The 23,603-nt window shown below is 38.8% G+C and overlaps 2 protein-coding genes across 4 annotated transcripts in view; one reads left to right on the top strand and one right to left on the bottom strand.

The window, feature by feature from the left end:
• Positions 1-9,022, top strand: part of hspa14 (heat shock protein 14) — a 41,284-nt gene extending 32,262 nt beyond the window's left edge. Inside the window, exons 13-14 of the mRNA XM_039761486.1 lie at positions 3,006-3,073; positions 8,389-9,022. Of these exons, the coding sequence (XP_039617420.1) occupies positions 3,006-3,073; positions 8,389-8,467 (147 nt within the window). The 3' untranslated portion in view covers positions 8,468-9,022. The remainder of the gene's footprint in view (positions 1-3,005; positions 3,074-8,388) is intronic.
• Positions 9,023-16,719: 7,697 nt separating this feature from the next.
• dclre1c (DNA cross-link repair 1C, PSO2 homolog (S. cerevisiae)) overlaps positions 16,720-23,603 on the bottom strand; it is a 35,910-nt gene continuing 29,026 nt past the window's right edge. For all 3 annotated transcript variants that reach the window (XM_039761482.1, XM_039761484.1, XM_039761485.1), the window contains one exon: positions 16,720-18,132. In XM_039761482.1, the coding sequence (XP_039617416.1) occupies positions 17,099-18,132 (1,034 nt within the window). In that variant the 3' untranslated portion in view covers positions 16,720-17,098. The remainder of the gene's footprint in view (positions 18,133-23,603) is intronic.

Genomic DNA, 23,603 nt, shown 5'->3' with positions numbered 1-23,603 from the left:
CCACAACAGTCTTCTCTTATAACCCACAAGACTTGTATCACAATCTGGAACATTAACCTTGGGCATTTTGAAGATTACCTGATACACATCCCATAGTTTGGAATGTTTTGGTGCTGGGTGATTGGCTTCATCATATGCATTGTTATTAGTGAAATGCAAGCTTTTCATAAGGAGTGAAAAACCATCACTCATTCATAACTATTCTGAAAATGGGTGTCTGCAACAATTGGTTTGTGGACCAGTTCCATCTCTGGACTGGTTTATCCACTATGTACTGCAGAATCAGGAGACTGAAAAACACCCACATGTCACCTGCAGCCACAGAGACCAAGTTAAGCAAATGGTTTACTGTGACTTTTCCGACATTGCTCAGCATAGCAACAACTTTCTCCACCAGACTATCATTAACAAATCATAAATAGTCCAGATAATCATGATCAGCTGACATCTTTATATCGTAAATGAGCAATTAGGAGGTGCAGGATTAACAGCAGTAATATTAAGCCGGCATCACTGAAACCTGGCAGGTCGGAATCTACAGAACAAGTGTCAGTTTCCCTGTCTGTATCAAAGTCTGATGACCAATTCACATCATCGTTAATTCGCTCAATTCAAGTAATGGTTCAGTTTTAGTTTGTTCTGAAACAGGTTTAATGGATTTTCATTTGCCATGTTAATTGAATATTGATGAGTTACCATAAAGTTGCAAAACGTATAGATATCTTTTCCTGTTATCTTTGCAGAATTGTTAGTTTAGCCAGTAGATGGCAGAAGAAATTGTCCTGAGCGTTATTTGGACGTAACGCTGTAAAGCACATATCACCCGAGTAACTCAGCCTTAACTGTGTTTACATAAATTTCTGAACCCAAGTCATGTCTGAGTGTTAATGTCAGGGGGTTAATAAATATTTCTGCTTAAGATAGCTTTGATTCGGTGTAGGGTAGACTTGCATTACATTTACTTATTTGGCTGATACCCTTTTCAAAAGCAGCTTACAATATTTATGATACAATTGGTTACATTTCTTATTGGTTTTCCAATTGGAGCACAGACAGGTCACATGGTGTCAGTAGCAGGATTTGAAACCACAACCTCAAAGTTTGAAGTCCAAAGCCTTAACCACTACACTGCACTGCCTGCAATTAAAGATAAGAATTTCAGTGCCCAATTGTGATCATTGTATAGTCTTTTTAAAATACAGTTTAACTTTAAAAGTAAAAAATTGGGGTAAAGCCCTAAAGTTATTAACAGTTGTATCCAATTATAGAGCAAGTTCAGAAATAAAAACATATATTTTTGTAATGACATAACCCCAAAAAACTGATACTTGACATTCATCTTCTGAGTGCAGCAGATCTACAGTTGTACCAACTAAGACAAAATCCAAATGTCAGAGCAGGTACCGTATTTACTTGCGGATAAGTTCTCCTGTGGATAAGCCGGGACTTGATTTTACAGTATTAATTTCTGGTATTTTATAATGTCGTTGTATAAGTCGAATGCAGAAAACTCATGCTGTTGGTACAAAGGATTATGATATGCTAACGCCCACCTGAGAGAGTAACCACAGAGCACACTGCCTTTTTCTCTATGTGGGTGCAGCAATGAGCTGTATCTGTGCATGTTCAAACCTCTCACTCGATTGTGCCTACGTGACCACATGGTAATACCCAAACTATTCTGAAGCAAGGTTTGCACTGTTTTGTGTTTTTTGCATCTCACACCCTCATACACTTTTATTGTAAGAGCATCCCTTATCTACGATGGAGCGTTCAATCAGAAAAAAATTTGAAGCTAGTTTTAAATTAAACGTCGCTGAAGTAGCGAAAGAAATTGGTAACTGCACGGCTGCAACAAAATTCGATGTGTCTGAAAAACTGATGCAAGATTGGAGGAGGTAAGAAAAAAATTAAGTGTCACATTTTTGAATGGACATATAAGTTAGGGTCTGATTTTATGATTGATTTTTCGGGTTTCAAGACCCGACTTATACGTGAGTATATACGGTAAACAGATGTTTACCCAAAGTGTTTTTTTTTTATGAACTTTTAACAATAGTTAAAATTCAAAGTGTCTGAGAAACTGATGCGAGATTGTAGAAGGTAAGAAGATGTAAATAAAAAATAAGTGTCGCATTTTTGAACGGGCGTATAAGCCGGGGTCTAATTTTATGATTGATTTTTCGGGATTCAAGACCTGACTTATACGTGAGCATATACGGTAGTTTAATTTCCCCAGGCTTGATTACGAAATGCTCTGTGTGCTCTACCCAAAAGTAGATGTTCTAGTTCTTTCTCAGTGACCTGTGGCTCAAGTGGGTTAGCTTATGATTGTACTTAAAAACAGAAGAGCACAGCAGACTGATATTTGGTGCCATTTGTAATGAGTCAGGGGCAGCTCAGCCTCTTGGGGACATGCTGTTCAAACCAGTCCACTTCACTGCTAAAAATGTATTTGAAAGCTCTAAATTTGTGGGTTGTTGAAGACTGTGAAGTGTTGGGACAAAGACAAAAAATGTGTGGAAAGCAGGGATAGTTCATCCAGATATATCTGAGCAGTATAAGATGCAGTGTGTGCAATAGCAAATATACCAGTGGACCATGTAGTGAGAGCCAGTTCTGCCGAGTGCAAATAAATAAGCAGAAGGAAACCTCTGATCACGTATGTTAGATGAAGTTAGTGTTTACGGGACTTAGGAATTGGAAGCTGGAGTCCGTTTTTAACTTGGCTGTGATTATGCAAATGTATACAAACTGCAAATGTCAGGTAACCTGATGAAGTGTTCTTTGACAAAATGTGAGGCCTTGCTACACATCTAGCATTAAAGTAGTAATAAATAAAGCAGCATAACTTGATAAAGCAAACTTGAAAACACTTTCAGTGTGATGTCTGACTTCAACAGTGCTAAATATTTATATTTATTTGCTGTAATGTTGTAGTAGATATTTAGTTTTGCTCTTTACATAGCCCTTCACTGTTTGATCAGTGTCTCCATCTTCCACAGATTGTTCTTAAAGATTTGGTGAAAAAAGAAGAAAACCACGACATCCTTGCAGTACTCACCATGAAAAGGTATCACCACAGCTCAAAAAAAAAACTGAGCATCTTCTACAGCTCAAGATTTTCTTTTACTTTTTAAATGTAGTAAAATAAAACAAAAATTGTGTGGTATAGCATTAATGTTAGAATTAGCCTGTGATGATGATAATAAATAATAACAAGTTACATTTATTGAGCGCCTTTCACAAACACAAGGTCGCTTTACATACAGAGTACAAAAAAAAAAAAAAATACACAGATGACAAGAGTTTGTAGAAGAGGAAAGTTTTCAGTGGAAATTTAAAAGTGCATTAAGAGGAGCAATCTCGGAGAGACTCAAGAAGAGAGTTCCAAAGTTGAGGGGCTATAGCACTGAAGGACCTGCCTGCCAGGGTGGTGAGTCTGGTGCGTGGGACAGTAAGGAGATTACTGCTTGAGGATCTGAGAGAGCGACAAGGAGTGTAATGAGCTAGTAGCTGAGTGAGGTAGAGGGGGGCAAAGTTACGTAGGGCGAAGGTGAGAAGTAGAATCTTGAATTTAATCCTTGATGAAACCAGTAACCAGTGAAGCTGGGAGAGAACGGGGGAGATGTGAGCAAAACGCTTTGTGTGGGTGAGGACTCTAGCTGTGGAGTTCTGAATATACTGTAGCTTCTGTATAGATTTTGTAGGGAAGCCAATGAAGAGGGAAATACAATTATCTTATACAAGACATTATGAAACAATGAACCAGAGTTTGAGCATCATTAACACTAGAATTACCAGAGCCTACAAAAAACTCATAGATCTGTCCCACTTTAAAACGCTTCTCACCTCTAAGTCAGCGTCTTTTGTCCTTTAAATGTGTTGATAAGCAGCAAGCAGTCTGCTATAACATCCCCCACTGGCGAACAGTTTTCTCAGCTCAAGACTGTTTACCTGCGTGTCAGTTGCTTGGAGTTGTATAGAGTGAGACGTCAAGCAAAATTACACCTTTTATCTATACTAATAAAAGGCAAAGCCCTCACTGACTGACTGACTGACTCACTCATCACTAATTCTCCAACTTCCCGTGTAGGTAGATGGCTGAAATTTGGCAGGCTCATTCCTTACAGGTTACTTACAAAAGTTAAGCAGGTTTCATTTTGAAATTTTACGCGTAACGGTCATAATTGAATCCTACTTAAGTACATATATACGTCCATAGCCTGCAGCTCGGTCGCCGTGTGAGGCGGCGTTGCGTCCCCCTATCACCACGCTTCTCACGTAGTTGGCTGTCTGCCTATATTGCGTCCCCCATCCCTACGCCTCCCACGTAATTGACTGCCTACCCATATAAGGCCGTCCGTCGCTCTGGTCTCTTCATTCCCTTCTTTGCTTCGCCACAGTATTCACGTTTCCCTGCTGATAACTGCAGCCTTTTTATTTAATCCACGGCTACTCCACTCTTTTATTGTTCGTTTATTACGATTATTGTTATTGTGTAGGTATTTTAGACTTAGTTTACTGTTCAGGTACCCATTTCCTTTATCGTTCCAACTGTACCCCCATTAACATGTCTATCGAGGTGATCACCATCGATCAAAGAACTGTCACTTACCAAGTGGTTTCCATACCTTGAGATGCCGCCTGCCTTTTACATTCTCTGTGTTACATATTGCACGGCCATATCAGGCTCAATCTTGATATCCGGAGGAACATTGTGTCTTATGTATTGAATGACAGGGACAGGTTCAAGGTGTGGACTGATGACGGTACAGGAGATAATTATACTACACAGGGGCACTATAAGAGTGGAATACATAAGCCCTTCACCTATGGTTCTGCATGTGAGTTGATGGCTGCCGCTGAATTGTTCGGTTGTCGCTTTCAAGTGTACCGAAATGGCCAAATATTTTACACCTTTGGAGAACCGCCAATGCCTCTTAAATATCTTAGATTCACAGGTGACGATTTGAGTAGTGGACACTTTCATGTTTATGAATGTTTAAACTCAAAAGCTGGATGCGAAGTTATCAATGAAGCCGGTTGTATGCTTCCAACACTTGACAGATGCCGAATGTCACCTCAACACAAGTCCTGCAAATACTAATGTAATTGAAACAAACCATGAAACTCAAACCGATTATGGCAGCAGCAATCCAAGCTGTGAGAAAACAGTAAAAAGGAGGCGTGTCAGACGTCGTGGTACATTTTCTGATGCAGCTAGACGGAAACAACTTTGTGACGCTGTCACTAAATACTCGCAGGCAATTCCACAAGTTCATAGACCCGCTGCCACTAAATATTCGCAGGCAAATCCACAACTTAATACCGGGAATGCCTGTTAAACATCTCAGATTCATGAGTAGTGATTTGGGTAGTGAACACTTCGATGAATGAAACCTGTTATCTTTACAACGGTTGACAAACACGGAATGTAACTTGAACACAACACGTTCTCCAAATACGAACCTGATTGAAAGAAATAATGATAATCAAATCCTTGATGACGGCAACACTCATAACAATGACAAAACAATTACACTGACAATCCTGTTACGTTATTTTTAAAATGTTTCCTTTTCTTTTTCATAACTTCTTTAACACACTACTTCTCCGCTGCGAAGCGCGGGTATTTTGCTAGTAAATACTATATCGTTATTTGGAACTCATGCATTTCATGTGTGTTCCGTGTCTACAACGATCTATGTAAACACATCGTTAAAGAAACTTTTTCATGTTTTAGTAACAATTGACAAAATGTAGACATGAAGTTTTATAATGTGTGAAGCCTGAAGTCCAAATATCAAATATATATACAGTATAACAGAACAAGTGCACTTTTATTCAAAAATATAATTGCAGAAAAACAACACGTTTTAGGGTGCAACATTGAAATGCATTTACTACAACTGCTTCGGTGGCGCAAAGGTATCAACTGTTGACTGATAATCAAAACTTCACGGATTCGATCCCCGACGAGTCTGTTTTGAGAAGTGAGCTGCTTTTATTCTTACTATTTTACAATAAAAACTGGGGGGTACAGCCCGGACACAGACAGGTAGACACGATGTTTTAACACCACACATGTTTATTCACAACTATTATTTACAATAAAGTGAGCACAAACCCAGTGCTGCAGCACCAATCACCCCTTTAAGTCCAGGCCTTCTCACAGTGCCTTTTCTTCTGACTGCCTCCACTCCTCTCCTCTGAGCTATCTCTCTCTCCTCTCCCGACTCCAGCCATCGAATGGAGGGAGGCGGCCCCTTTTATCCACACCCGGATGTGTTCCAGGTGTCTCCCGGCAATCTCCCACCGACACGCCCCCGTGTGTTAGAAGTGCTGGCTGTATCCGCGGAAGCACTCTGCATGTCCCTGCTCCTCTTCTCCCCCCCCCTCCCCCCCAGCACTTCCGGGTGTGGTGGAAGTGCTGAGGTGCAGGGTCCCCAAGGTATTGGGGTACCCCCTGGGGGTGACCACGGGCCCGTACAGGGTTGAGCTTCAAAGCCCTGTACCCGTGGCCACCAAAGGCACCACGGTGGTTACCCCCAGATGGTCTGAGGGAGCGCAAGCCCTCCGAGGCTTCTGGGCCGGGTCGCAGCCATCTGCGACCAAACATACATTTGATTTCAATCTGTAACAGCTGGTGTAAATGTATGATACTTGTAAAGGTTAGCTTTGTTGTTTTTTTTTATTCAGTTTCATTCTCGGTCGCGTTCACGATCCAACCCTACCCTACCACCCTATCTGACACTGCTGTTTTCACATAAAGACGCGCTATAGCTCTGCACTCTGTAGGAAGTTATTAAATAAATCCAAATAAATAACATTTATATAATATTTATTATTTACAAAGTAGTTTAATTTGCTTTCTTTTTTCTTCGGTTATAGTCTTGAATAAAAGTGCACTTGTTTTGTTATACTTGTACATCAACATTTATATGTTACTTACATAAAAACCAGATTGAATGTTATTTATTTGGATTTAGTTACTTACTTCCTACAGCCTAAAGTCACAAGTACACTGCAGAGCTTCCTGTGTTTGAGCGATACAGGCATGCTCAAAAAATACACGTGTAATGCCACGAAAAGTGCACACAGACACTTAAGTTCGCAAGCATTGGTACCAGAATGCAGTCAGACTTCTTTTTAGGGCACATACACCGTCCAGATGTAAACACTAGCGTGGAAAGTCGCTTGCAAGCTGAAGAGTCTATAGCTGCAGGTGGAAGCTGCTGTCGCTGTACTTTGTATATGAGAGCCAGATTCAATATTATTTATTTGGATTTAGTTACTTACTTCTTACAGCCTAAAGTCACAAGTATAGCGCGTCTTTATGTGAAAATAGCAGTGTCAGATGGGGGGGGGGTAAGTTAGGATCGTGAACGTGACTGAGAGAATGAAACTGAATTAAAAATAAATAAATAAATAAACAAAGCTAACCTTTACAAGTATCATAAATCACCGGCTGTTACAGACTGAAATCAAATGTAAGTTTTTATTCTACAATAGTAAGAATACGAGCAGCTCACTTCTCAAAACGGACTCGTCTGGTCTTGAACCCGTGAAGTTTTGATTACCAGTCAACAGTTGATACCGTTGCACCACCGAAGCAGTCGTAGTAAATGCGTGTCAATGTCGCACCCTAACGCATGTTGTTTTTCTGCAGTTATATTTTTGAATAAAATATTTGTACCTTTTGTGAAAGTGTTTCTTTGATAACTTGAACTTGATGTGTACATTTTGTCAATTAGTACTAAAACATGAAAACATTTTTTTTAACGATGTGTTTACATAGATCGCTGTAGACACGGAACACACATGAAATGCATGTGTTCCAAATAACGATACAGTATTTATAAAAGGTGTCATTTTGCTTGACTTCTCACGCTATAAAACTCCAAACAACTGACACGCATGTAAACAGACTTGAGCTGAGGAAACTGTGCAAGGTGGGGGGATGTGATAGCAGACTGCTTACTGCTTATCAACACATTTAAAGGACAAAAGATGCTGACGGAGAGGTGAGAAGCGATTTAAGGTGGGACAGATCTACAAGGTTTTTCGTAAGCTCTGGTAATTCTAGTGTTAAATGACAGAAATGGACTGCGGGCAATGTTACGGAGATGATAGTGCATGATAATGAATCAAAGCTTTATTTAGAGTAACATTAAAAACAACTGCAATCTTGACAATGCAGCTTTTTTCAAAAAGTGGCACATTTTGGGGGGTGTGGCTGAGGTGGTACATACAGTATATTTCCAAGGAAACACAATTTGACTGCTATTCTTGTTATACCTTTCATATTGAATGTGCTCACATCTCTGAAGGCATGAACTACTCACCGACAGCATTCTCAACTCCTTGCTCCTTTTCATTTTTTAGGGACGGATCTCTGCATGTCACATGTACCGAAGCAACAACAGGAAAATCGGAGGCAGTGACCATTGAAGTGGCATCTTAAAGGGAAGTGGAAGGAAGCACAACCATCTCTGAATTCATGTGGTGAATCCTACAAGAAATTGAAAAGCCCCTAGTGTAGTGGACACGTCAACGTATCAGCACATGTTCTCATGAGGATGAACTGAAGTATTCTTTTTAGCTTATGAACTATACAGTTAACACAAAATTGTGTACACAAAAAACAGCAGCTGGCCGCCAGCGTCCCAAACATTTTAGTAGTACTTTACTATTCCTGTCAAATTTTCCACTGATTCCTAATCAATTCCCAGAAGCCACCAGTTAAAAAAAAAAATCTAACTATCCTTGAACTTAATTTTTTAAAAAGCTAATAATATAAATGAACATTTTATAATTGTAAATGAACTGTTATTTTTTTTTCCCCCCCATGAGCTGGCTTTGCCCCTAGTAATGCGCACAGACACTGTTTGTTGCATACCACAGTATGCAGTTCCTCTGATGAAGTGTACACACATTAATATCTGTGTTAATGACATAAAGTGCTGACCTGCATAATCAGAAAACACAGCAAATTAAAAAGATGACAAGATCCACTGTATGTTTTTTGTATTTTTTTTTTTTGTTTGTTTCATGTACTGAGCTAGTGAGGCGATACTGCCTGCAGTTATATACTGACATGTTGACGTGTAACAGCTTTTTGTAAATGTGTTTGCAGCAGATGAGCAAAGCAAGCAATTCACAAGGGTCACGCAAAAAGGAGCAAGCATTCTGGAATTACCAATTATCTAGGTACGTTCTGTCACAACTGTTGTCAGACGCCTGAATGAAAAATGTATCCTGCCTTCCTCAGTCGCATGTTCATAGTTCATTCTACTAAAATGGACAGCACAGATGTGTTATCTCAGCTTGTGGTTAAGGGAATTTTCACATTTAAGTAAATTCACACATGACTTTAACGTACAAATGGAAACACCTGCAAAGCTGGTAGCGGTGTCAGACAGTTGTAAAGAGCTTAAAGACAGAAATGCAGGCACCACTGATGAACCACAGAGGGGCTACCTGCTAACTCTTCCTACTATACACATCGGGTGGCACTGGGGACCAGAATAGGTCACCAGTCAGTTTAACTCTTTACATACAGTATGGTGGAGTTCTAACTTCTACAAGATCAAGGTTAAGGCTTTCATAGAATGTAAACAAAGTCATGGATATTTTATTGAAAACCATTTCCTAATCCTAACCATTTCTACAATATAATAATAAAGCAGAAAGAAACAACAGTACCACTTTTAGTCATTAACACGTTTAAAAGATGTTTACAGTACACCCCCAAAATTCGCGGGGGTTACGTTCCTAGAGCACCCGCAAATTGTGAAAAACCGCGACTTTTGGATGTGGTTAAAAATGCCTTTTAAATGTCTATTTTATAGTTTAAACCCTAAATACAGTATGCCCCCAAAGCACTTTAATTTCACTACAAACTCGGCTTAATGCATTAATACATTACCTAAAAAATTACCTTAATACATTACCTAAAAACAATGTAAAGGTAAACCCATATACTGTACAGTACTGTACTGCTGTGTCTCCCGTGGTGCTAGAATGTAAAATACCGATGTTACCGCTATATGTACTGTAATTCATGCAAGCACTTTTACTTTGGTATGAGCTGTCGTTTTCTTTGTTATAAGCAGAGTAAATACATAATTTAATTTAATTAAAATACAGTAAAATGTATGGGTACTCACCAATGATAAATTATATTGATGATGAAGTAGCTGTGCAGGACAATGCAGAGGATTTAAAACTCCTCGGGTAGCGCCTCTTCTTCAGGCTGGCTTTTCTTTACAGGTTTCAGGAACATTGTGATGGGAAGTTGCTACATTGTCTCCTGTAGCAAACTGCTGGTACAGTTTCCATGCTTTCTCACAGATGATGTTACCATCCAAGGGGATGTTCTTCTTCCTGCAGTTGGTGATCCACAATACCAAGGCAGATTCCATCCTGACGATATTTTTATTCTTTACGGTCTTTACCTTTTTGGCACTATTACAGAAACTTACAGATATGGTACTCCGGATCGCTGCTTTATTCTGCTTTATGTAGCGTGCAGCGCTTTCATTAATGCCATAGTGGCGTGCTATTGCAGCATAACTTTTTAGTTTCCAGAGCAAATCCAGTAGTTCAACCTTCTCCTGGAGTGTTTTAAACTTCTTCTGGAGCTTAGGCTCAGTGCCAGAAGCCTTAGAAGGTACAGGGCGATTCGGCGACATCTTGTGCGTTTTAAGAATAACAAAAAACATTTGTAAAGGACACTCGGCTGGAGTCGCGTCACAGCAATCACAGCACAGCAGCAAGGAGAAATTAATAACGCTCTCGGATTGGCTACTTTCACCATCCCAAACCGCGTTTCCCTCAGCGGTTGCTTCCTGTTCTCTCTACGGCCCAGCATTGCAATGAAAAAGCCATAAAAAATTGCTGAGGATATTTGGGCTTTCCGCTAACAATTAATAGTTAGGTTCTAAGGAAAAATCCGCGAACGACCGAGTCCGCAAACCCTGAACCATGACTTCGCAGGGGTCTACTGTATATCCTTTGATTTCAGAACTTACTTGTATTTTTCGGTGTTGAAAACAGAGAAGCCAATTCCAGTTTTCTTGTAGTTTTTACGTTCCGTGGGCAGGGTTGATTTCACCTGGACTGCGAGTTCTTCACTGAAAAAGAACGTTTGAGATGCAAGTCGGGAGCTCCTTTCAGGTTTCATTATACATATTCAGGGTTCAGCTGGGTATACAATATTTTGGCACCTGAGGGTCAAAACTTGGATTCCACTGAATAGAGATTAAGCAGAAGAGGTGCACTGTACAGGATGCTAATGTGCATATTGTTAGGCATTCATATCCTCTCAAACATGAGTCGTGAAAACTTGGGCAGGTGTGGTTGGATTCAGCTCAGCAGTTTGGTAAAACTTCAAACAGGGAAGCAAGTGTGTACATTTCATATTCTGCAATTCACACTCATAACATAAAAGACTATAGCATGAATTTACTGCAAGTTCTATAGAAAAGTGAAAGTTTCACTTGCCTACCACCAGGGATGGCAAAATAATGTAGGGGGGAAAAAAGAAAGGGTTTTAAATTTGGTTAATTAATTGTCGCTTTTGCCTTCAGCAATGCCAGTAATTAATTAAATAATTTGGTAAGGCTCCTATTCTGTTTTCCTTAACTTTCTCTGTAGGAGCCGGTCTCCGGCAATTAGGCCTGTTTCAGGGTAACTGAAGCACCCTCATTTTTAAGAAACGAAAAAATTTCAGTTTATTAATGAACACTAGAATTCCAGAAATATGATAGCTGCGTATTTTTATTGACGTGACAGGGAGCAGGCTGACTAGACAGACAAACACATAACACATAGCATAGTAGAGGCTGCCTGTTTACTGGTTATTTAGATGTTGTGTGGAGCTGTTGTTGCTGCTGCTGGTTGAAACGCAGGATTCTTTTTGCTTTGGAGTGTGTCTCTTTGTGACGTGGTCCTTTGCTTGTGATGTGCTGCTGTGTTTTTCCCAGACTACAACTTCATACGTAAAAATATTCTTTCTGGCACAAAAAGTTTAGGCTCTAAAGTTCCCTTCTAGAAGAAATGGCTGCATACACTTGGGCAGTGCTTGCCTTGGCAGAGTGGATCTCAGTCTTCAGGTCCACAAAGGTAAGATCAACAGCTTTCAGCACCCTAAAGAGGGAGCAGCTCGTCAGCTTTTTGGTTTCAGAGCGTGCAAGAGCGTTCTGAAATGATTGTTTTAGAGGTGACCTCTGGGGATTAAAGTCACATCCAGTGCCTGCTTATAGGTGGGTTATTTTGCCCATCAAAGTTGGCACTCATCGAATTATGGCTCTTTGTTGGAGCATGGGTGTCCATTTGGTGGTGCCTTCTGGCTTTTTGAAAAGATGTCAGTTCAACTCTGATTTATGCCTTTGTTATTATCAGATTAGGTATAAGCTGGTCCTGGTCCACTAAGAGCTGCAGTTAAGCCATTTTCTCATAACTGCTCACTGGGTGTGAAGCTGGAATTCTGCATCCCTATTAAGTCTGCAGTTTTAACGGACCTTATGTGCCACTAAAAAGCCGGGCACAATAGGCAGTGCCCACTTTGTCCTATACTGTAGATCTATCCATGCTAAAGATTGCTATATGCTGTAGGGAGGTAGACCAGAATTTCCTTCTCAAGAAAGAATATTTATTTACTTAACAGATACCTTTATCCAAAGTGCCTTACAAAAGATGTTGACATAATCAAGTAAGCATAAGTCTGGAAGACTGTTTGGGAACAAGTGTTATAGACAAGGAAACAAAGATTGATCATCACAAGTAAAGAGCTCAGGACACAATTTGTAGGTTGCAAAAACCTAACAGCCATTATCAGTTAGACAAAAAATTCACCAGTCTTTAGATACTTTGGAGGCGGCAGTTTTCATGTCAAGAGTCTGAACTGAGATTTGATGACACACAGAGGTGGCATCCGCAGACTTGGCTGGTGTAGAAAGAGCACAGGACCTCACTAGTGGCTCCACTTATCTAGGCACTGACCCCACTGGCTACTCTGTAGGAAGGCATTTGAAACTTAGCATGTGTCACTACAGGAAGCCGAAGTAGTGGCAAAAAAGCATACTTCTCCTCAAGGATCGCCAGGTACTCTTTAGGTTTCTCCTAGGAAAAATGAATCCTTTCAAAGTATACATCACCAGCTTTACATAACTGCGGCAATTCTTCTGAGTTGCTTTAAACCACTTCAAGTGCCTGTTCAAACTGGGGGCTCTACAGCAAGTTTCTCACCACGTCTTAAAGTCGACTATTCTTGCAAAGAAATCCAATTTGGTTTAATCTTTTGGCTTCATTACAGACCCTCAGTGCAGCTTTGACCATTCCCAATTTCTGCCAAGTGATCTCTACCATAGACCGAGGTGGTCCAGATCTAATTATGCAATTTTCATTACGTTATAACTTATTAAGTTTATTACAGAGAATTCACAAAAAATTCTTTTGTTGCCAATAGATGGCAGCACCTGCCCTGCATTCCAAAATGGCGGGGAGACGGTTGTCAGTCGAACAGCAATTCTTTTCTCTTGCATTGTTTTCCTGCATTGCATTAAAAGTTACATAATTAGATCTGGACCACCCTATATTTATAGCAGAGACCCATAAACTCAAAGGCTTAAGAGAGAATACTTCAGCCCTGCACAACGTTCTGAACAAGCTGTAACTAAGGTTGTCAAAAGTCCCTTGTGGTCTTTGCTTGTGCAATGTTGTGGCTCATTATAAAAATGAAAACATACCTTGACAGAAGACAAAATAGAAAGCTGTAAAAAGGAGGGTGAACTGACCTCCTGAATGCATAGGCAAAAGGTACAATTTTTTTCTGTAGCTCGTTTAAAAAAAATCCAACCCCTTGTCATTGCAGGTAACCTAAGGGGTGTGTGTGTGTGGATATGCTGTATATATCCCAGAATCACTGAGGGGCAAGCAAATACATTCATCCATACAGGCCAGTTTAGTACTGCCTATTGAAATGTCTTTGGATACCTGGAAAATCCCTTATGAACACTTGGAAGATGTGGCTCAGTTTGGCTTTAGCAATCGAGATTCAGAAATCAATTCAATTTAACACTTTATGCACTAAGGGGGTTTTGGCATTACGATGCCTAAATTATAAATTCAAAAATAAATGGCTTATCTAATAAAGAAACTGCAAATGGCTGAACAGTAGCAAGAACAACACTTCAAATGTTTAAGAGAAAGTATGCAGAGAGCTACAGTAAAAGGCTTTGTTTACACCAGTAAATAAAACACAAAAAAACTTGGCGATTTTTGTGATCCAAAACCTGGATATTACAGCATATCATCAAGACATTTTATGATGCACAACTCTGAAAACAAGTTTCATTTTTGCCAAGTTTAGATGTCAAATCCCATAGCATTGCAAAGTTCTTCTGTTTGTCCCCCTGCTTGGAAACATTTACTCTCTTGCACCTAAATTATCTCTCAAAACAAGCTTTGCAGTAGATGTTATATTTTTTAGAAAACAAAATACATATATAAATAGATACTCACCAGCCACTTTATTAGGTACACCTTGCTAGTACCAGGTTGGGCCCTCTTTTGCCTTCAGAACTACCATAATTCTTTGTAGTATAAATTCAATAAGGTACCAGTAAACATTCCTCAGGGTGTTCCTGCAGATTTGTAATGTGAATCTCCTGTTCTGTCACATCCCAAAGGTGTTCTATTAGATTGAGGCCACTTGAGTACAGTGAACACATTGACATGTTCAAGAAACCAGTTTGAGATGAGTTCAGCTTTGTGACATGGCGCATTATCCTGCTGGAAGTAGCCATCAGAAGATAGGTACACTGCAGACATTATGGGATAGACATGGTCAGCAACAATACTCTGGTAGGCTATAGCATTTGAATGATGCTCAGCTGGTAGTAAGGGACCCAATATGTGCCAAGGAAATATCCCCCCTCCCACCATTACATCACCACCACCAGCCTGAACTGTTGATACACAACAGGATGCTTTCATGTTGTTGACGCCAAATTCTGACTCTACCATCCAAATGTCAAGCAGAAATCGAGACTGATCAGACCAGGCAACATTTTCTCCAGTCTTCTATTGCCCAATTCTGGTGAACCTGTGCAAAATGTAGCCGCAGTTGGCTGTTCTTAGCTGACATGAGTGGCACCCGGTGTGGTCTCCTGCTGCTGTGGCCAATCATCTTCAAGGTTCAATGTGTTGTGCGTTCAGAGATGCTCTACTGCATATCTATGTTATGAAATGAGTGATTATTTGAGTTACTGTTACCTTTCTATCAGCTCAAACCAGTCAGGCCATTCTCCTCTAACCTCTGGCATCAACAAGGCATTTTCTCCCAAGTAACTGCTGCTCACTAGATATTTTCCCTTTTTCAAACCATTCTCTGTAAATCTCAGAGATGGTTGTGCATGAAAATCCCAGTAGATCAGCAGTTTCTGAAATCTCAGACCAGCCCATCTTGCACCAACAACCATGCTATATCCAAAGTCACTTAAATAACCTTTCTTTCCCATTCTGACACTCAATTTGAACTTCAGCAGGTCATCTTTACAAGGTCTACATGCCTAAATGCAATGAGTCTCTACCATGTGATTGGCTGATTAGATGTTTGCATTAACAAGCAGGTGAACACGACTTGCACTTTATGGTTTTGCAAGGTTGAAGCATGTTGTCAACCAGCTGGATGTAGTCTATTGCTCTGCATCTGGCATCCTTGAATACCTTCCATGTGATTTCCTCCAATCCCCCTGGTAGATATTTGAACCTCTTGTCATCAATGACTTGTCTGATTTGAGGGCCAACAAAAACGTATTCCTTCATCTTGGTATTGGTTATTCGTGGAAACACCTCAAATACCATAATCCTTTGCCTTCCTTGTATACTGTTTCCACAATATTTTAATCGGTTTTACATGAAGAAGAGGCAAAATGTCTTTTTTGGGTTGATAAGCGGTTATGTGCTATGCTTTTCTGCTTGCGGCCTGCCCGTCTTACATATAAATGTCTACGCTTTTTTATGTGTGTGTGTCTGTCCAGCCCAGAAGTACAAGGCTACAGCATGAAGCTCAAAGACCTGGCAAGGTGGCCCCAAGTTAACGAGTCGGAAGGAGAAAGAGGTACGAGGGTGCAGCATGAAGCTGAAAGAAAGCGACTCCATCGCCAAAGTGAACCCGCTAACGAAAGACAAACTCGCTTAGTCACTAATACACAAGCAAGGTGAGCACGTCAGCAAAACGAAACCTGAGAGGAGAGAGAAACTTGCTTAGCCGCTGATAGACAAGGGAGGCGAGCACATCTGCAAAACAAAACCATCGACTCTGCATTTCAATTTTTTTTCTGCCGATTTCAATATTTTCTACAAGTCTGCGTTTTTTACAGCACAGGCTTACATAGCTAGTTTTACTATAATGAGATTTTTTTAGCATGCCTCAAATTAAACAGCAGTAGTTGGTATATCCAAGTTGCATTTCTACCACATTCAGATCACCACAGATGATCCAGTTCTAGCGGTTGTTCTGTAGAAGTTTACTTATAATATGAGTGAAAATTATAAAAATAAACGATTGCAATAAAATAGTATGTCACAGGAAGATTTACAGGTGATTTTTGTGATCAGCAGGCCAAAATCCATAGAATCCACAAACCTGTTTAAGAAGCAAAACCTTCATTGTCCAGATGTAAATTAGTATTAAAACCATAAATTAAATTACACATATGATTACAGATATTTATTCAAAATAAATTAACCATGGAAAAACAGTTACCCACAAAATACATTCTGTAAATGACCTATAAGCTGCTTACTTTTGAAAAATATGTCTCTCTGCTTGATGATATTAATAAACTGCTGAATATTGTACATTATTTAAATTAACACAATTTTTGGTCCTTTTTCTTCTGGGAAAGGTTTTTATAAAAAAAAACAGATAAAAAAAATATGCAAATTTCAGATTAAGTATTTTAAAAAAATTTTAGAATTTTTTCTCCAAATACGTAGACTTAATTAGGAACACCACAATTCAATTACTTCATTATTCTTCAGATATACACAAAATACCAATGAATTCTAAACAGAGTTATGGCTTTCATATAGACTTTTTAGCTATGACCATCTCTCCTGCAGCCAGCCTTTTGTACAGATCTTTTAGTTGCTCTTCTTGCGGCACCTCAGAATCGGGCGTTGATGGAATTTCAAAATCAGATGAGTCCTGGGAGTCACAAGTGGACTGCTGAACAGGCACTGTGTTTTCAGCTGCAATCTTAGATGACGTTGCTAAATCTTCAATAAGCAAACACTGTGTTGATTTCAATGATATCAGCTGTTCCCTACCCTCCAAAGTAGTTTTTCCAAAATTATTCAAGGCTATTTCTTGTGGTTTCAGGAAATCACAAAATGTTACATTGCACTGGCCAGCAGAAACTGAATGTTCCTTCCTTTCCTGGGATGATATTAACACGGTATCTGGTTGACTGCCCCAGCATTCACTTCCTTGCTCTGAAATATGAGTAGACTGTGAAGAATTCTGAGAAGAAATACAAACAGATTCTTCATTGTCTGTATCACTGAACAAATTTGGAGACTGAGACCTTGTCAGATCCACACATTGCCTTTGACTGTCTTCTTGTTCGGAGTCTGTTAATGGATCTGGTTTGAAAAAAGATTCCCACTTTGGCAGTTCTGATTTTGAAATATCCAAGTCTAATTTAAGCTTCTTAGCCTGATTTTGCTGACTGGTTATTTCTTCTGTGGTCTCTTTACAACAGGTTTCCAGTTTCTTCAGACTGGAGTCAACACTGTGGCTATGGCTAACACAAGGTTTACCACCATTAACTGTCTGATCAGCATTGCATTCAACTGTATCTTCATCCTCTTCCTCTTCATCATCATCATCATCATCATTGGACTCTTCACAATCTATGTAGGAATTTTTAAATGTTGGTAAACTAGCTACCATGGAGTAATCATTAGCAGTGTCTTCACAGAAGCTTATCTGAGATTTTGGCAAATTATCTGATGTAGTTTCTGCACATAGTGGTAAATTACTCTTTTCATTTGGAATCTTGCGCCTCCAGGGAACTGTCAGTTTCTCCTCAAAGAGACCTTCCTCACTATCAGAATCTAATAAATAGAAAAAATATAATTAAAACAATTGAGTAAAATCATTGTTTGTCAAACAGGGACTCTCTTTGTACTGTTTCTACTGGTGGCAGTCACCACTGTAAATAATTCAGTTCTCAGCAACAATCTTCAGGCTCTCCTTGGAAATTCCTAGGCTAGCCAATTGATACAGGGTGATCCAGATCTAATTATATAATTATGAAAAGGTGAACACATCGCACCCGCTGTTCACTGACAACTGTCTCCCTGCCATTTTGGAATGCAGGGCAGGTGCTGCCATGTATCGGCAACAAAAATAATTTTTTGTGAATTCTCTATGTAATAAACTTAATAAGTTATAGCGTAATGAAAATTGCATAAATAGATCTGGACCACCTTATACAATACCTCTCGCATGTCCATAACCTCGGTCCAAAAGGACAGGCCTGACATAGCTCATAAGAGGGAGCAGCTCCTCAGCTATTCACAGAAATTTAGTATAATAAGCAATTCATCTCATCATGACATGATGGAGATATTAATTGAAGAATTGATTTAAGGTAGAATGGATTACTGCAATGATTTATTCATTGGCTGCTCAAATCATTCTCTTTACACTATTCAGTTAATTCAAAATGCTGCTACAAGAAAAGTGATCAGGACTAATAAGTATAACAAAATATACACAGAATCCTCAACTTTCACAGGGGTTACATTCCTAGGAAAGGATGTGAAATCTGAAAACATAATTGTTAATATATTGAACCTATGGGAAACAGGGGGTTAGGTTCCTGTGACCACCAAAAATGTTTGCTAAAATACATTTGTCTGCTTAATTTTCACTTTTCATAATACAGTAACCATGAAATAACCCATAAATGCAGTACAGAAAATATTATCGGTAACATGCAAAAACTACTTTTTCAAACTAGTCATTCACTAGAATTCTGAGTTCCTTTGTGCTCACATCTCAATTAAAAAAAAAATCACTCCTATCAGAAGATACAGAGACTGACAAGGTCCCATAATCACCTTCAACACTCATGGCTGGCATTGGAGATCATGAAGGATGCACTGGCCTGAAATATTTCATCAGCAACATCTGCTTTGTGCACTGCTTAAAAATCTCAATGTATGTGAGCATAGGAGAGGCAACTTAAAGTTTAACCTTAAGATTACAATCAATAATGGGACCAGTAGCCTCAACGTCTCTAGCCAGCTGGTCAATTCGTTAACATCACACATTTATTTTCTCATTTAGTCACATCATTCACTTGGCATGCTTGGGCTTAGTGCCCAAAGGACTTGCACTATGCTTTGGGGGGATAGTTGCAACACAAAACTTGACATTTTAAGCTAAACAATGAAAGTATGGAATGAATGCATGAAGAGCTCTTTACAATGGTAGGATAAACCAGATCTTTGAAGCATCTAGCAGGATACCTGCTCCCTAAACCTCTCATTTTTTTCTCTACTGTGCATAACCATGAACCCTGCAATACTGTGACCTTGTTAGTGTGAGTATCTTGAGTCTCCACTGTGACCTCAACTGAACTTTAGAGTAGATTTCAAAACTCCAAATAAACTGGACCCTATTTACTTATCAGAAAATATCATTGCATATATCCTACAGTGTACATTATCATGTCTATTCGCTGATCCTCTAAAGGTTCAAGAACAAATTGCACTGCTGTGGGAAGTGAAGCTTTCAGCTGCAAACCTGATGTCAGTTTCAACATATCAATCTAAATTTCATCCTGACGAGAACTACTGATTACTTTTCCATATTGCAGCTATCTTAGTTAGCTAAAAATACAAAATTGGAGGTCATAATAAACTATAACTGACTCTGTTCTGTCCAGATACTTTTTTTAGGATCCTGCTGTGGCTACTACTCCTGTCAATGGAATGAGACATCAGAGTGGGCAACAGGATTCAATAGCTATTATCACAATACCAGAAAATCTTGTTATATTTCATTATATAAAATTTTAAAATGTCAGAATTGGCAGATTGGTCATATGGCTTACGAAAATCAGTTTTTTTGCTTGTTGTATCCACCAGAGGTTATCTTCATCACATCATTGTAAAGAAATACAATAACTAAGCGGTTATCAAAACAAGCAATAGGTGCAATAGGCCATTGCCAAACCTGTAAATATACATTCTAAAATCATCAGGGAACTGGCAAAAGTTTACCCATGTTGTCAGTGCAGCATATTACATCATTTAGGACAAATTGTGCATTACAACATAACTGACAGAGGAGGCTTCCTTCTTGTGGTCCTCACCTTCCATGCCTTCCCATTCCAGGCAACAACAAGCTTATTAATAAAGATGTTATGAGCATCCTGAGGTAGAAATAACAACATACAGTATTTGAAGTAGAAATAAATAAATAATAACACTGGGGCTCCAAAACTTTTCATTATTACAAAACGGTAACACCACAGCTGTTTTCTCCTGAATTACAACAAATTGGTGTTGGCAGCATGGGTTTAATTTAATGTGGTATCTGAAAAATTGTTTGATTGAATAATTTGGGACTTCAGTTGTCAGGGAGGCAGGTTTGAGTAGAGTAGAGTAGAGTAGAGTAGAGTAGAGTAGAGTAGAGTAGAGTAGAGTAGAGTTGAGTAGAGTTGAGTAGGACCCCCATTCAACATTTTAAGTGCGCGGCAAAAAAAAAAAAAAGTATTAAATCCAAGAAACTGTCAATGATTTGTCAAGGTCCCGTTAGTACTGTATAGGTTTGAGACTACTATGTTTATTTATTACTAGGCTGACCCACCTTTTAAGGTGACCGACTTTTAAGTTGACCACTTCTTAAGGCAATTCAATATGTAGATCAATTTGATATTTTATACAAACTCATTCATTTGGTTATATTGCATTTGAGCGGTACTACTTTAATACTCGTAGTTTCTGCTATTTTTGTGATGAAATTTAAACTTTTTTTCTATATTGAGGTCACCCTTTTGAACCCCCCTGATATTTACTACGCGGTGAGGCATTTGTACTCCATCAACATTAATTATTTCCAGAGACATAATTCTGTCTATTTTTCCAGTGCATCGCGCACAAAAGCAAGGGAGCGATGGGAGCACCAGAACTCTGCTCACATCATGTCGCTTTGTACCGCAAGCTGCAAGTAGTAAGTCTGTGATAAGCGAAATACCGCTACGCTTTCCACTCACGGGACGGAAGGACAATCCCGACCGCTTTTATATAGTAAGAAAGAAGAAGAAGATATTGCACAGTCTGGAGTAGAAAATCATCTTTTACCTGGAAAAACGAAACTACAAATCCCATCGTGCATTGCAAAATGGATGGGGCGTGTGTGAAACTCCGCACCTGCGTAGCATTCACGGGACGGAAGGACAATCCCGACCGCTTTTATATAGAAGGATTTTTTATTTTCTTTATTTCCCTGCAGTTATTTCCTTGATTAAGTTATGTTCCAGTTTGTAGTGTCCTGATTTGTACTATTTAATTTGTTGAATCATTGTTATTTTTGTTTCGGATTAGGGAGAAGTATCAGCACTGAAGTCCTGATTCAATTTGATTCCAATTCACGTTGCCCTGGTTTAATTCAATATCAATTATATCTTAAATAAATTAGCATGCACTGAAATATTTGAAGTGGTGGATTTTTTTAGAAATTGCTTAACCATGCATAGAGAACATTAAAATAATGTGACAAATTTCGGTATCACTTTATTTGAGTGGTGTCTACATAGTGACTTCATAACATATGCATAAGCATGGAATGACATTTAAGAAGAAATAATTGATTAGTATTGAACAGTTAACATCAGTATTTGAAAGATGTGGAACAAAATATCATTGCTCTTTTAAACAACAAAAAAAGCACTGCACTCATTTAAAATTCACCATAATTTAACTAATATACGTATCACCACATCAGAGTCCAAACATATTATGGGGGTGCTCCTTGTTTCAATACTATGCAACAGCATTTACTTTATAAAACATCTTTTGCAAATCATAATATTCTAAAATAATCAAATATTGCTTCTTAATAAATGTATTCAATAACCTGTTTGTGTGTTGTGAATCTCCATGTAGACAACCTTCAACTAAACTGTTAGCCAAATTTATTCCCCTATTGAACATTTAAAATAATCCTGAATTAGTTGAAATTAAACATACAGCAGGAAGACTCATGTCTTTCTATAATTCTTCACATGTTACAAATATCTTCAGTTACTCACTTATAGCAGATGTATTACATTAGTCCCAAAAATGTTTCGTGACAGTCCTCAGACAAAAAAAAAGGATCTAGAGCTGATGCTTGTTGACAGTAGCATTGAATGAATGGAACATGAAAGAAAAAGAACTGGCTATTGTGACTCATAACGCAGCTATAATGAAGCTTCTTCAAGTCAGCTGCTTTGAGCACACGCACACTTCTGTACTGCAGGCTGTTCTGAAAGTTGCCCTCTTGCTTTGCATGTTGTAGGTCTTTTATCTTTACAGATTAAAAACTGCAATTGATTCTGCTATTTTTTGGGCATGAGGCAAATTTAACCAAAACTTGGAGCTAAACGCCATCTACAGTGCAAATTGTTTAGGCTTTACTTGTATGGATGTCGACAGGGACAAAATTTCTTTGTGATGTCGGGATAAGTGATTTCTCGAATTTGTTGTGTTACAATAATTTACTTCTGAGGTGCACAGCTTACATATGGCTTTGCTTTTATCTAGGTGTTCCTTACCAACACACAGTTTGAATCCGTAGTAAGTCCACACATTTGATTTAAATGTATAAGATGCTGATTTCAGTTAAAAAGGACACACAATTTTATGTGAAGTAGTAAAGAGAGGACATGCAGGTGATGGGTGTAACAGAACAAGATGCAGAGGGCAGAAAGATATAGAAGAAGATGATCCGCTGTTGCAACCCTTAACGGGAGCAGCCGAAAGAAGAAGAACTAAAGTGCTTTTTCCATAGAAAGCCTTAATAGGAACATTAGCAGGATCTACTGCATCGGATGCAAAAAACAAAGCTAAGCAAAAATCTGCATATAGTAATTGGGCAGGATAGAGATTTGCAAGATCAATCTTGAGACTTTAAGAACTGATATTGAATTGTTTAAACAAAAAATAACAATTGAAAAAAATCTATATTTTTACCCAGGCTTATTTCAGATTTTTATTCTTTTACAAGAATGACACCATGCTGTTGACTGCAACTGCACCATTTTTTAACACCACCCTGTGTTTAATTTTGAAACCAAAACCACTGTATTCACGCTGAAGCTCAATTCTAATTTTGTTACTTGTACGTGACACAAATGTGATGCTTTTAGTGTGACTAGCAAAAATATATGTATTCAAAACTTGTCATAAAGGATTTACACTTCTCTCATAACAATTGTTTTACACCCAAACCCTCCACAATTGTGCTCTCACCAGTCGTTTCCTGTCCTGTCCTCAATTGTTTCTACTTACAAATATAGCAGGTACAAATC

The sequence above is a fragment of the Polypterus senegalus genome, chromosome 8, assembly GCF_016835505.1.
Source record: "Polypterus senegalus isolate Bchr_013 chromosome 8, ASM1683550v1, whole genome shotgun sequence".
Taxonomy (NCBI): Eukaryota; Metazoa; Chordata; class Cladistia; order Polypteriformes; family Polypteridae; genus Polypterus; species Polypterus senegalus.
Note: the sequence above shows the minus strand (reverse complement) of the source record. Positions and strands in the feature narration are given on the sequence as shown.